General features: G+C 38.0%; 1 protein-coding gene across 1 annotated transcript in view; it reads right to left on the minus strand.

Moving 5' to 3' along the window:
• LOC113110831 (contactin-associated protein-like 5) overlaps positions 1-12,720 on the minus strand; it is a 70,320-nt gene that overhangs the window by 50,522 nt on the left and 7,078 nt on the right. The window contains exon 2 of the mRNA XM_026275043.1: positions 512-622. Coding sequence (XP_026130828.1) covers positions 512-622 — 111 coding nt within the window. The remainder of the gene's footprint in view (positions 1-511; positions 623-12,720) is intronic.

Here is a 12,720-nt window from a genome sequence, read left to right on the forward strand (position 1 = left end):
AGCCTATTTTCATAAAAAAGTGGAGTGTTCATTTAAGGGGGAAAAACTCTTTTGACAAATGACATTTTATAACTAAAACTTCAAAACTTTTTAAAGTTCCTTTCCCTTCATTTGAGTCCGAATTTACATTTTGAACGGTTGCTGCATATTGTTAGAGATTTATGTTTGTCTATGTCTTGTCACACTTGAGAAATGACTTCTCAAATCTTAAAATGTTGCTTCAGGCACAGCTAATCACCAGAGCTTTTCACATCAGTACTGCTCATGGTCACCAGCAGACTGTTACATTCCATCCAATGAAAGTATAAAGTCTTCTAATACTTTTTTTGCAGTGTTCGTGGAAGTTATATCACATTACGTTAGGTATTCATAAAAAAGCTTTACGTCAACACTTTCTTCTGACAAGGACACATTTCCCTTCTGCTTAATTCTCTAGTCACATAAACACAGACAACTGAGGATGTTTTTTGGGACAAACAGAGCAGGAGAACAACGAGACAGGAGCACATACCTTCTCTTCTGTTGAGTTTAGCATAGTGTGGTGACCTTCTGTCAGAGAATTTTGATGAGTTCTGGAATGAAGCCGGGGGTAGTGTTGTCACCAGTGGCTCTTCACAGTAATCTGGATACAAATATAATGAAAACTTGCATTACAACCAAAAACGTTTAGTCTTTATTTGAAATACAAAAGTTAAATGTACTATGCAAAAAACAAATTTTATAGGGGAAAACGTTAATATTCTACTATATAATACTGAACTGACTGACAGATTCAGTGATTATAAAAGGAGTGCTCTTTACTTGCTTATTGTGTAATTCCATCAGAATTGTAAGAAACTTTAGATTTTCTTGAGACTTTGTGACTTTTCCTAGCTTTCCATACATAAGAACAAAAAGTGTCAAGACTTGGCCCGCGACACCAGACACCAGATCTTATCAAATGGACAATGTGGGGATCGCACCAGTGCAACCTCTAGCAAAAAAATTTTTCAGAAAAAGCAACCATTTGATTTCAGCCTTGCATTGTTTATTCAATCTTATATAAATATCATTACATGATTTTTATTCGACAAAATTATTATATTAAATAATCGTATTGCATGCAATAAATATTTTGGTTGAATTTTTTGCCAGATACAGTTTACAAAAAAGTAAACTCTCTTTTAATTGCAGAGGTGGAGTCTCATATTGCAGGGTGTAATGTAAAGTCATCTGCTCTCTGCAAAAGCAGCCAGTTTGTGATAGTTAATTAAATTCTTGAGTCTTGCAAGCTGTCACATGTAGCCTGCCTTTCATCTGCCTGCTTTGTGAGTGCCAGTCTGTCACTGACCTCAGTCTGTTTTTAAAGAATTAATTTCAATGTTTCATGTTTGAAAATGTCTGGATTGTCAGAAATTGTATAGCATTCAAAACCAAAGCTGGGAAAAGGGAGGTTCAAATGTGAGAATTTTTTTTTTTAATCGGTACAGTATGTGACAGTACCAGCTGAATCAGACAGTTCATTCAAATCTTGTCAGTTTATTTCAGTAGTGGTAATTTTAGTCTTTTGATTTTTTTTGCTCAGTGTGGTTGGCAAGAATACCCATTTGCTAAAGGTCAAGGCCCTTTTTAGTTTTGATGAAAGAGACTAAAAAGCATTTCTATGGCCATCAGTTGTAAAGCGAGCAGTGTAAAACCAATTACAAACTGATTTTCATATATCACCCATGTAAAGACATTATACAAAAACCATGCAACCAATCATTGAGTACACAAAGACTAAACGTCATGAAGGTCATAAGAGACCACACCAAATGTAAGACTATTGCACCTTAAAGGTAGATAACATGGCATAGTTTGTTTTTCCTGCATCCTTCAATGGCCTTTTCCATGGAAACACACAGATCAAAAGAACTCTAATGAAGTGCAGCTCGACAGCCCAAATGCATTAGTCTCGAGCCTTCAAAATATGCATGTATCGTCAGAATAACAAAACAATGAACAGCAGGTTAGGGAGCCATTAGCTGTGTCCAGGGAGCATTTTAAAGCTCTCTCCTGTTTCAGCAGCGTAAGCAATTTGCAGCACTCTCCATGGACCAGGGAAAAAATATATATCCTTATTTAGAGGACCTCTGCGTTTGTGGCAACATTTTGCCTGACAATCACTCATTTGACATTGAATTGTCTACTCTTCGTTTTGACGCTCCCTATGGACATTTCTCCATCTCTTTTGCTCTCTCCTCCTCAATCTCGCCCATCTTTTCTGTTCACCCACTCTTCAATTTCTGTTTTCCTTCCTCCTCGCTCTCCATCTCAAACATACACAATCCCACTTTATCTTCAACTTAATGAGAAAAAAGAGAAGTCTCACCATTGTGAAGGGGCTCACATGTGTTATTGTCACCATAAGAGAGCTATAATCTGAGTCAGCAGTGCTCTCCGCTGCATCAGAGAGAACAGCTGCGGCATCGTCCTTTCACTCTCAGCTAAGCAAATGACACACAGCAGCCTCCTCAGATTTACTCCTACTGCAATAAGTAGCATTTTAAGAAAGTTCACAGAAGAAAGTGATGAAATGCCCTACTGAATGTTCGGCAAAGTTCATCTGAGGTTGATTTGTTTGCACTGAAAATACAACCTCAGGGATTACAAATGATATACCTGACGTTTATGTGACACCCTCAAGGGTATGACATCATTTGATGGGTACAACAAAATATTTCATGTCTGAATTCACAAGAAGCACCCTATAAATTTCACTGAAGCACATATTTCCGAACTTCTGCATGTCCTGAAAGTAATCAAGCCCTTTCTGCGTGGGAAAATTAATAAACAGCCACTGTCAGCATTATAAACACACTGGAGGTCTTGTTGACTCCAGCGATATTTCTAACAGGATTTTTTCATTAAATAAAATTAATTTCCCTATGGAGTGTCTAGACCCGAAGATGTAATGGATGATAAGGGCACACAAAATTGGTCTAATGTTTAATTACTGTAAGCACAGACTAGGGATGGACATATTCACACTAATAATCCCACTCAAGATTTAGAAACAATACATGTGGAAGCAACAAACAAAGAAGAGGAAATTATAGACTGTGAAAACTGATCATGCTAGCTGTCTTCAGTTGCTTGTTGACCCATTTTGAGAGCAACTGAGAGTCACTACAAAAAGCTGAGAGTAAATTTGTGTTGAAATTCTATATGTATTTTACAGATCCTGCCACACATAAAGGTATCAAATACAGCTATTAGAAAACACATAGATGAACCCAGGTACTTTTTTTGTACCATTTTATTAAAACAAACCTACTGTACTGACAGATAACTTCAGACCAAACATGGGCAGAAAATCAGTTTTCTAAGTACATATTATTGATCTTATTCAGAACAATTCTTTTAAGCATATGTTTCTTTCTTTCTTAAACACAATAACTTGATCTTTCAGTGAAACAACATAATTCTCTCTGGTGAATACAGAAGAAAAAACTTCTGTTACTTCAGTTTCATCAAAAGTTTAAGAACGAAATTCTCTTAAAGTTTAGCTCAGAAGTGCCCAGTCCCTTTTCATGAATTCTACTATCCTGTGGAGTTAATTTCCAACCTTTCTCCAACACAACTGGCTGTAATCGTTAATGTGTTTTTGAAGATTTTGTTTATCTGATTCAAGTGTATTTGAGTAGGGTTGGAGCTGAACATTGCAGGACGGCAGATGTCCAGGAACAGGCCAAATAATGATAACTTATAAATATCCTCAACGGTCATTACAGACAATTGAATAGGCATTCAATGGATTTGATTTATGTGATGTCAGTTCATGCAATTATACTGCTAACTACTAAAAAGAACAATGAAATATTATTCTTCAAAAAACAATGTCGTAAGTCCACCATTGTAGGTGGTTTCATAAGTACCCTGAGCAGGACCCTTTCCGCCTCATAGGCCAATCAAAATGTGTGCTTTTATCTTTCAAAAAAAAAAAAAAAATGGTTTATGGCCCTCCATGGTTAAAACAACAAAAGCACCTCTCTTCAATCCACTTCATCTACAGCACGAGCGTCTCATTGACCTTTCAGCATTTTAAAAAATCACCACAATTTCAAATCATTCTCACTCCCTTTTGGCTTTACACACATGCACACACACTCACATCTGAACATAAGGATAACAGAGACCACAGTGCTAGTTAAGTGTTTGCCTAGCAACAGGAACATAATTATATTTTTCCACCATGAAATAACCCCAGAGCAGCAGCATTTTGAAGTAGCTGAATGACAGACATTATGTGGAATTTTTGGCCTAAGAAAGTTGGGCCCGAGTCAGTGATGTTTCAGGCAGGTCCGTGTCTCTGAAGGACTCTTCATTCTGACCTGCCTGAGAGTGCATTCACATGGTCATTGTTCAAAAGGTCAGACATTATTACTGTGCTGCCTCACTGTGGCACGGACAGAAGTACTTTAATCATGTGGTCACAGGGACATAGAAAAGAGAGAAAAAGTGTGGGAATGGCAGAGAGAAATACAGAGGAAGAATTTAAGGGAATGCTGGTAATAAGGCTGTGAAGAAAGAGTATGAAGAAAGGATCGGCAAAGGAACTTGGGAAAGCTTGCTTGATGCCATTGGAACAAGGTGTAATCACTGCCATGCAGGCAATAAGAGCGGAGCGAGAACAATATCATTCATATAATTTTATTTAGTTGTTTATTTTAGAAAAACTGAAGTCAATCATATCTGCATGAATCTTTCAGAAGCCCTGCTTTGTAATCACACAGACTGTTTTATTGAGTTATAAAGCTGTTTGAGAAGCCAAATGCTTGAAAAAGTGGGATGAAACTGCACTACTCAGTTGAATCGCACAGCACGAATCACTGGAGAGCAGATCTGTTTACTTGCACGGCCCACTGAACAGCGCAGAGATCCATTCCATTTACTTGCTAAACCTAGAGACAGCGCAAACCAGAAAATGATGCACTGCAATATAACTGGAATGCTCTACACACTCTTAAAAATAAAGGTGCTTCACAATGCCATAGCATAACCTTTTTGTCTAAATGGTTCCATAAAGAACCTTTGATATCTGTAGAACCTTTCTGTTTTACAAAAGATTCTTTGTTGCGAAATAATCTGTTTCTTCAGATTGTAAAAGGTAAGAAAGCAATGCTTCTTTAAAGAACTGTTGACTGAGTGGTTCTTTGTGGAACCAAAAAATGGTTCTTCTAATGCATCGATGTGAAGAAAGCAGCTTTATTTTAAGGAGTGCAGGAGCTGCACAGTCCTACTCACAACCACAGAAGTGAAGCAACAATGAGGCACTTCGGTCTGTTGGTTTGACTGTTTTTTTTTTTTTTTTTTTTTTGTGCAAAAAAATGTAAATGAAAAAAAAAAAAGATAATTCTTCTATATAGCATAATTATAGTGGTCCCACGTTTTAAACAAAACATTTCCCATCAAGGAGTTATGTTTCAAATGATAAAAATGGCTTAAATGGCTTATTTTTTGGTTTTCAAAAAAGAGTGGAACATACTCATAGTTGATATTTTGTATTCATTAAAATCACTTTGAAACCAGTCAGTCAAAAATAAAAGCAAGAAGGTTTAGTAAAAAAAAAAAAAAAAAAAAAAAAAAATATATATATATATATATATATATATATATATATATATATATACACACACACTTAAAATTAAAACAATTGACTCACAGGTTAACATGGCACTTTATGTAAAAAGGCCTGCAGACCCCTGTATAGAGGAATCACAGGCCAGCTTTTAACAACTGTAAAAAAGGCTGAGTAGAGTGAAAGATTAAAAAGAGAGGAAATGATTATGATCTTCACTGAGGGGAGAAGATATGCTGAACACCCCGAGCATCCAGGTCTAATGAACATACATCACATCAGAGAGTTGTTTAGCCCGCACTGTTCTAAGCTATTTATAGCTAGCGGGATCGATCACCCATCTGATGGGCCGCCACGATAGCACTGATTAAGGTGGGAGATTAATGGCAGATTAACAGGTTTGCTCAGTGCTTCCGCCAGGCATTGTTTAAATCATCTCCCAGCAGAATGACAGCAGTACTTACAGTGTAAAGGGAGCTTTGATAAGATTGACTGACAAATAACTCAGTTTGCCCCTTGAGCTTTAGTTATCTGATGTATAATTTTTTGAGATTCAAACCACAGGACAGGAATCTGAAATCTCTTTCCAGAAATGGCTATAGGGTTTTGGGCAAAGGTCCATGAACGATTTCAAGATTTTAACACTTAATGTCTCACTAGTTCAATCTAATGGTCCTGCAGAGAGACAAACTTATTTTTTTAAAGTAACAATATTTAATGTGGTCTCTCAATTAATGTCAATAAAAATGCATTAGAAGTATAAACAGATTGGGAAAAAAATGTTGTTTTACATGGAATTTAGCATGTCACACCACATGACAGTTCAAACAGTTTTTTTATGAAAACAAACCCTAAGGATATAATGCTTTTTTTTAATTTATTTAATAACATCATTGCTAAAAGCTAGACAAATATTATTTGCATGTGCATTTTTTTTTTCCTGAAATGTGTCATTTGGCAGGCACTCTATTTGTTTGTCCGATGGTAAGTCGTAGCCTTAATTTCCCCTCATCAAAACTCGCAAGGATTTTGTTTGTCATTCACTTTGCTTTAATCTCTGTAAATCCCTGCCTGCCTTCCTGTTAATCTTGAGTACCTATAGAGTAGTACTGCATCCTTCATAACTCCAAAAAGTCTTTAGTTTTATTATATTTATAAGAGAAAGATAGTCTATACCGATTTTTCCTGGAAAAACACGAGCTGCTGGAGGCGTGACGTGTGGGCGGAGCTAAAGAATCACGAGCGCGAGTAAGCTTTTGCGTTGAGAGCTGGAAGCTGTGACATTACTGTGAGGAAAAAAACATCATCAAAACAAACCATGGCTAACAGTCTGATTCAGCCGTATATTTATGATCCAGAATCAGATCCAGAGGCTGAAATTTAACAAGAGCAGCAGCAGCAACGACTACATCAGGACGTCTCTATGTGGTATGTATCGAAACTGTATATATTTGCTTAGCGGTTTTGGAAAATGACTTTCCAGTTCCACTTTATGTCGTCTTTTTTAAATTTTTTTAAAAAAAATTTAAGCTGTACATGTGGAAAGCGCAGTTTGATTACAACATCGCAAGTTGTTTACTCGATGTGCTTATGCGCTGATAGCTAAGTTAACAACACAGAGATATTTGAAGCAGTTTTACTCACCGCCTGCGGTTCCAACACACGATCGTGACCCTTTGTCGTTGGGACTGCATTATCCTTAAGAAATAAATGATGTGCAAATCCGGCATCAAACTGGGCCTTGTTTGTAAAACAAGCATCTTCGAAATGCAGGGAACAAACAAAAACACTTGCACAACTCCGTTGATGCTCTGTAAAAATAAACTCCATCCACTGGTCCCTTAATGCTGTTTTTTTTTTTTTTTTTGGTAATCTGTGCAGGGTTGTCTTAACCTGGCAACCAAAAACACACTTCTTTTGTGACATTTCGGTCTCTCGCTCTGATCAGTGAATGTCTCTGCTCTACGGGAGCGCGCGCTCTTCCAGGCGAAGTGCTCTTAGGACCCATATAAGGAAATTCCGCTCCATCTAACGTCACACAGAGCCATACTCGAAAAATAACTTTCCGAAACTTGTGACAAACGTACAACTTAATTTTTTAAAATTTGTCCATGTTTAGCATGGGAATCCAACTCTTTAACAGTGTAAAAAACTCAGTATGCATGAAATAGCATTTCACCCCCCCCCCCCCTTAAGATTAGTACAAAGAAAGACTGAAAGCAGAAAGAGACAGAAAGACTATTGGGTGATATAACCTCATGTATCTCAGCAGGGCTCATCAGTGCATTTCACTTGCATTTGTGTCCTAAAATAGATGTGTGTAAATTCTAAAAGAACATTTAGGAGCACGTTTTCAGATAAAAAAAGTCAATGCAGGTCCCTAAAAAGTAAAAAAAAAAAAAAAAAAAAAAAACTTCAACTCAACTTAGCTATGGCAACAAACAACAAGGGTATGACATGAGTTTTCTAAAGTTTAAAGCAGCTGTGTAAATATTTAAAGAATTATTCATTTCAGTTTGAAACAGAAATTGTTGAAATATTGTGCTTAAATCTCATTGTATGCCATTATTTAAAAAAAGAAATAGAAAACACATATGTTGAATTTTTATTACTACCCTAAAGTTTTCTTCTTCTCTTTTATCATGTCAAACCCTGATAAAGGGTCTACGGCAGTGATATTTTTCTGCCATGAACCAAACTTCAAAAGACAGGGTTTTTTTTTTTTTTTCAACAAAGGTAAACAAAATATCCTTAAAATAAAATATTACATTTACCTAATGTAACTAAGAACTTCCGTTGCCCAGCAATATGCTAAATTATAAAGCATGTTAAAAAGAGGGACAGAGAGAGAATTCCTGAGATGCATCAAAACAGAGTGAACGTTCTAAAACAGAAGTGGTCCAGTAAACTTTTTTAAAAAGAAATTACATAAGAGCATCTAACATCCTTCAAGAATCCACCCGCTGAATAACAATTAACATAAGCAAATTCCCTGAGACAGTATATGACACCAAACACATCTCTTTATGCATAAAGTTCACAGACACTTGGCTATTAGGACAACCCAAACTATGCAGCTCTTTAAGTGACTGTGAAGGTAATGGGGTTTATTTAGAAAACTCAAGATTCTTGTACTTGTCCTGGGTGTTTGGAGAAAAATAACATGTAATTTGTAAACACTGCTAACTTATAATGAGCAAACAGTGAGATGTTTATGCTGACTCTATTCGCAAAATGTATGCCATGAAACGCATGCACACACAATTTGTTTTCACCTTCAAATGCATGTTTACCTGATGATCTAATTATACAAATTTAATTTTCAATCCCCTCTCTCTAATCCATCAATGCATTATTGGGTTTCAAAGTTTCAGAAAATTCAGGGACATAACTTTTGGTAATCCTGACTTTTTAACAGAATGAGGCAAGCCTGTCAACTGTGGTTTCTGGGCTGAGCTACTTCCTCTGAAATCAAGAGGTAATCCAGCCATCAAGCAGGAAGGAGCCCTAATTAGCATGCCTGCCTTACATACTGTGTTATGTATGCTCAACTCATAATATCTGGAGGCTGAGCTCCAGATTTTTAATGTTGCATACTGTCCTAACATGAGTTTGTACTAGTAATGATAACTAGTGCAGATATTGTGCAGGGGTATGCAATCTCAAAGCTTATTGGAGAATGTTTTAAAAGAAAATGAAATGTCAGTCTTTCTACTTTTCAAATTTCATGTTCATTTCAATTCTTGGCATTTCTCAGTGTATTTGCAACAACTCCCCATAAGGATAAATCATCATGCATGATTATTAAAACTAATACTTATAATGTTTATTTTTATTTTATTTTTTTGGACAAGAAAAAGATGAGGTCAGTGATGAGGACACAGTCAAATCAAAGTCATTGCATTACATTTTTCTGACATGAAATGCATCCTGAGTTTTAAAGCTGAGTTTTAAAGAAATTTCTTGTGGATTTGAGCAACTTCTGGGCCATCCTGTCGATTACACTGATTAAACCCGCAGCTTTAGGGTCAGCAGAAAACAATCACACTGATCTCTTGGCAAGCTGAATTGTGATTATTTCAGATGTCAGTTCCACTCATAAACAAATAAATTCTTACACAGGGCATTTTGTGATAATGCATGCCTGTCTGCTGCTGGCACTTCAAACCTGCTTTGGATTTGTGTGGTTCATTTAATTCACATTTAACATTCATGCTTAATGTAAAGTACTGTACACATAGATTGCACCTTTTTTAACTCAGCAGCTCTGAGTTGAATGACTGTTCTGGAGCTTTTCATACATAGGCACTCCTGCACACCAGCACATATAATTGACACTGTTAGAGGATGAAATATAGGTCCTGGAAGTAAAGGTGAAAGCCATTTTTAATTGAATACCTTATGCAGGATTAGGAGAGTATAACCTCTGTCCTGCCCCAAAGGATTCACAGCTGCCTGTGTCTGTGTGCATTTTCATCACTTTATAACATATGCTCATATATAATTACGTTCACCTTTTAGTGAGAAACCGCTCCAAATTATTCAGTGCATGAGTGAACTGTCCAAATAGCTTCCACTGAATTGTAAACATCTTGGTTATGTATGTAACCCTCGTTCCTTGATGGAGGGAACGGAGACATATGGGGTCTCACTTGGGACCAAAAGGGTGAGTACATCACTGCTGGAGAAGTGTCACGGTGTCTGTTCTGTGTTTCCCTAGGTCTCCACTAGTGGTCTCACTTCCCCATAGGCATAATTTTGGATTACCCAATAAAACTCACACACACTGCTTTTGGATCTCTTGTCTCCTGTGTTCTCGATCATTACAGATGGAGGCCCTCAAAGGAGACGAGAGATCCAAAAAGAGTTTTATTGGGTAATCCAAAATCCAAAAACAGGCAAAAGGTCATAACCAGACACATCCGTCCAAAAAACACACAAACCAGAAAGAAGAAACTAGAACCACAAGGGACTGCGAGGAAACTAGGTGACGGAAGGTAAGAACTCCATGAAACAAACAGAAACAGACCGGTTTAAATAGGCAGGGTAATGACTATGAAGTGAAGACACCTGAGCGCAATTAACAGGAGTGCAATTACTGTGATGAAGGGACAAGGCCTTGTGGGAATTGTAGTGCCTACGGTGAGGTGCCTATGGGGAAGTGAGACCACTAGTGGAGACCCAGGGAAACACAGAACACACACCGTGACAAGAAGTCCATGCTGCTGTTCACAAAAAAAAGTTCTGCCATCAGTCTGGCAGAATGATGGGGAAGTGAACCTTAAGGAAACAGGTTGCTATGGAGACCACATCCTACCCATAGGGAGGTGACATGGAGATACTGATATGGACTGACCCAGGGGGTAGTACTACATATGGAATGGATCTCTGAGGCCAGTTCTACCTTAGCATAGGGACAGAACAACTGCCAGAAGAGAATGACAGAGCAGGTCTGTCAAGGGAAGACATGGGTTTACCAAGAGGGAAACCTTAACATGGAAGAATACACATATGGGAATATCCGTAGGGAATCAAGCCATAAGGACACCTAGCCCAGTGTAGGGGCTGACCGGGACTCCGGGCATGCTAACACCAGTACTAGGCGTGGCGTCAGACTGCTCCACCAAGTTTGACTTCCGAGGGTGCTGTGGGATGCTCAACCAGGGTTTGCCAACAGGGGAATTCTTCTGTGAGAAGAAAAGCGCTTGCATCCCGTATGAGGGGGAATGGTGCAGCAAGCGTAACACAGAGCCACCCATTACCCAACACATGTGAAGAAACTGGCTCTACGCGAAGGTTGTAACGGTGTTAGGTGTCGCCCTGCCCGCAGCTCAACAGATGTCTGCCAGAGAGGCACGGTATGCTAATGCCCAGGAGGAGGCAACACTCCGAGTACAGTGGGCTCTCACCCTCAAAGGGACATGGCTTGCCGTGGGATTGGTACCCCAAGGATATGGCATTCACTATCCAGTGGGTTGTAACAACAATGAGTCTTACAGAATAATTAACTCAAATGATATATAGGGAATTTGAATAATTAATCAGGAATATGATTAATTTATATCTCAGATGACAGTTACGTTAAATTTGATTGATTATGAAAAATAGCTCAATTGCCTATACCAATAAATAATCACAGGGCACTATAATTTACTCATTAATATGTCAATATTCCATTCTCCATATCAATTGTTGTGATATGCCTTACTGTAAATTACAGCAAATCAAACAGTGGTTTGTCCTTCCAAAGGAGCCATTAAAATGGCTTTTTCTCTCAGCCCCTGTGCTGAGGGGGGGCTGAGCTATGAGCGTGGCCCAAGGCCGCGCGGAAGCAACGTTGATCGATGCAGGAGGGAAGGGAGTCAGCGTAAGAATAGAGGGCGGACCTTGTTTGGTCGATTCTTATAGCTTGAAATGGTTCACGCCCCTTTTTCGAGGGAACATCCAATGAATGTCCGCGATCTGCAGCGGAGGGAAAAGTTCCTTTGTCTCTGTGGAGACAACCCCCTGATGATTTAGGGCTCCTCTGAGTTCATCGGGGAGTTCTAGGAAGTTTGTAATTCCAGATTAAAATACATTTTTCATTACTTTGCTCTAGATAAATGGGTTTGTCAGAACATGACGATCACAACGATACTAAACATAATATGTATAAGTGATCACAACATGAAATTACATTCAAATGCAGAATTACACATATTTAAAGATTTGATTAACACATGATAACACTGCAGAGAGTTTCCCAATTTATATGGGAAACATCTAAATGTACCAAAAAGGAATACGTAATACATTTATAAAACAGAAAAACAAAAAGGTAATGAATACATTCCATATAATGCATTGGGGAAAAGAAACCAGTGATTTGGCTTCTCTCCTCTCCTGTTGTACAGGGTGGTCGTAAAGTTTTACGACCTGCAAAAGTGGGGGTTACATACACATGACTATTTGAGAAAAAGTTAGGCTGAGGAGAACATTTCCACTTATAAGTCAGCACTTTAACCATTTACCCAGGATTAACCATTTTTATGCAATACACAAACATTAAAAATACATATTAATAAGGACTTACAAAAGTAAGGAACTTTACGAAAGGTTTGAGGAATTTGGGGGGTGGGGGG

The sequence above is a fragment of the Carassius auratus genome, chromosome 11 (assembly GCF_003368295.1).
Source record: "Carassius auratus strain Wakin chromosome 11, ASM336829v1, whole genome shotgun sequence".
NCBI classification, from domain to species: domain Eukaryota; kingdom Metazoa; phylum Chordata; class Actinopteri; order Cypriniformes; family Cyprinidae; genus Carassius; species Carassius auratus.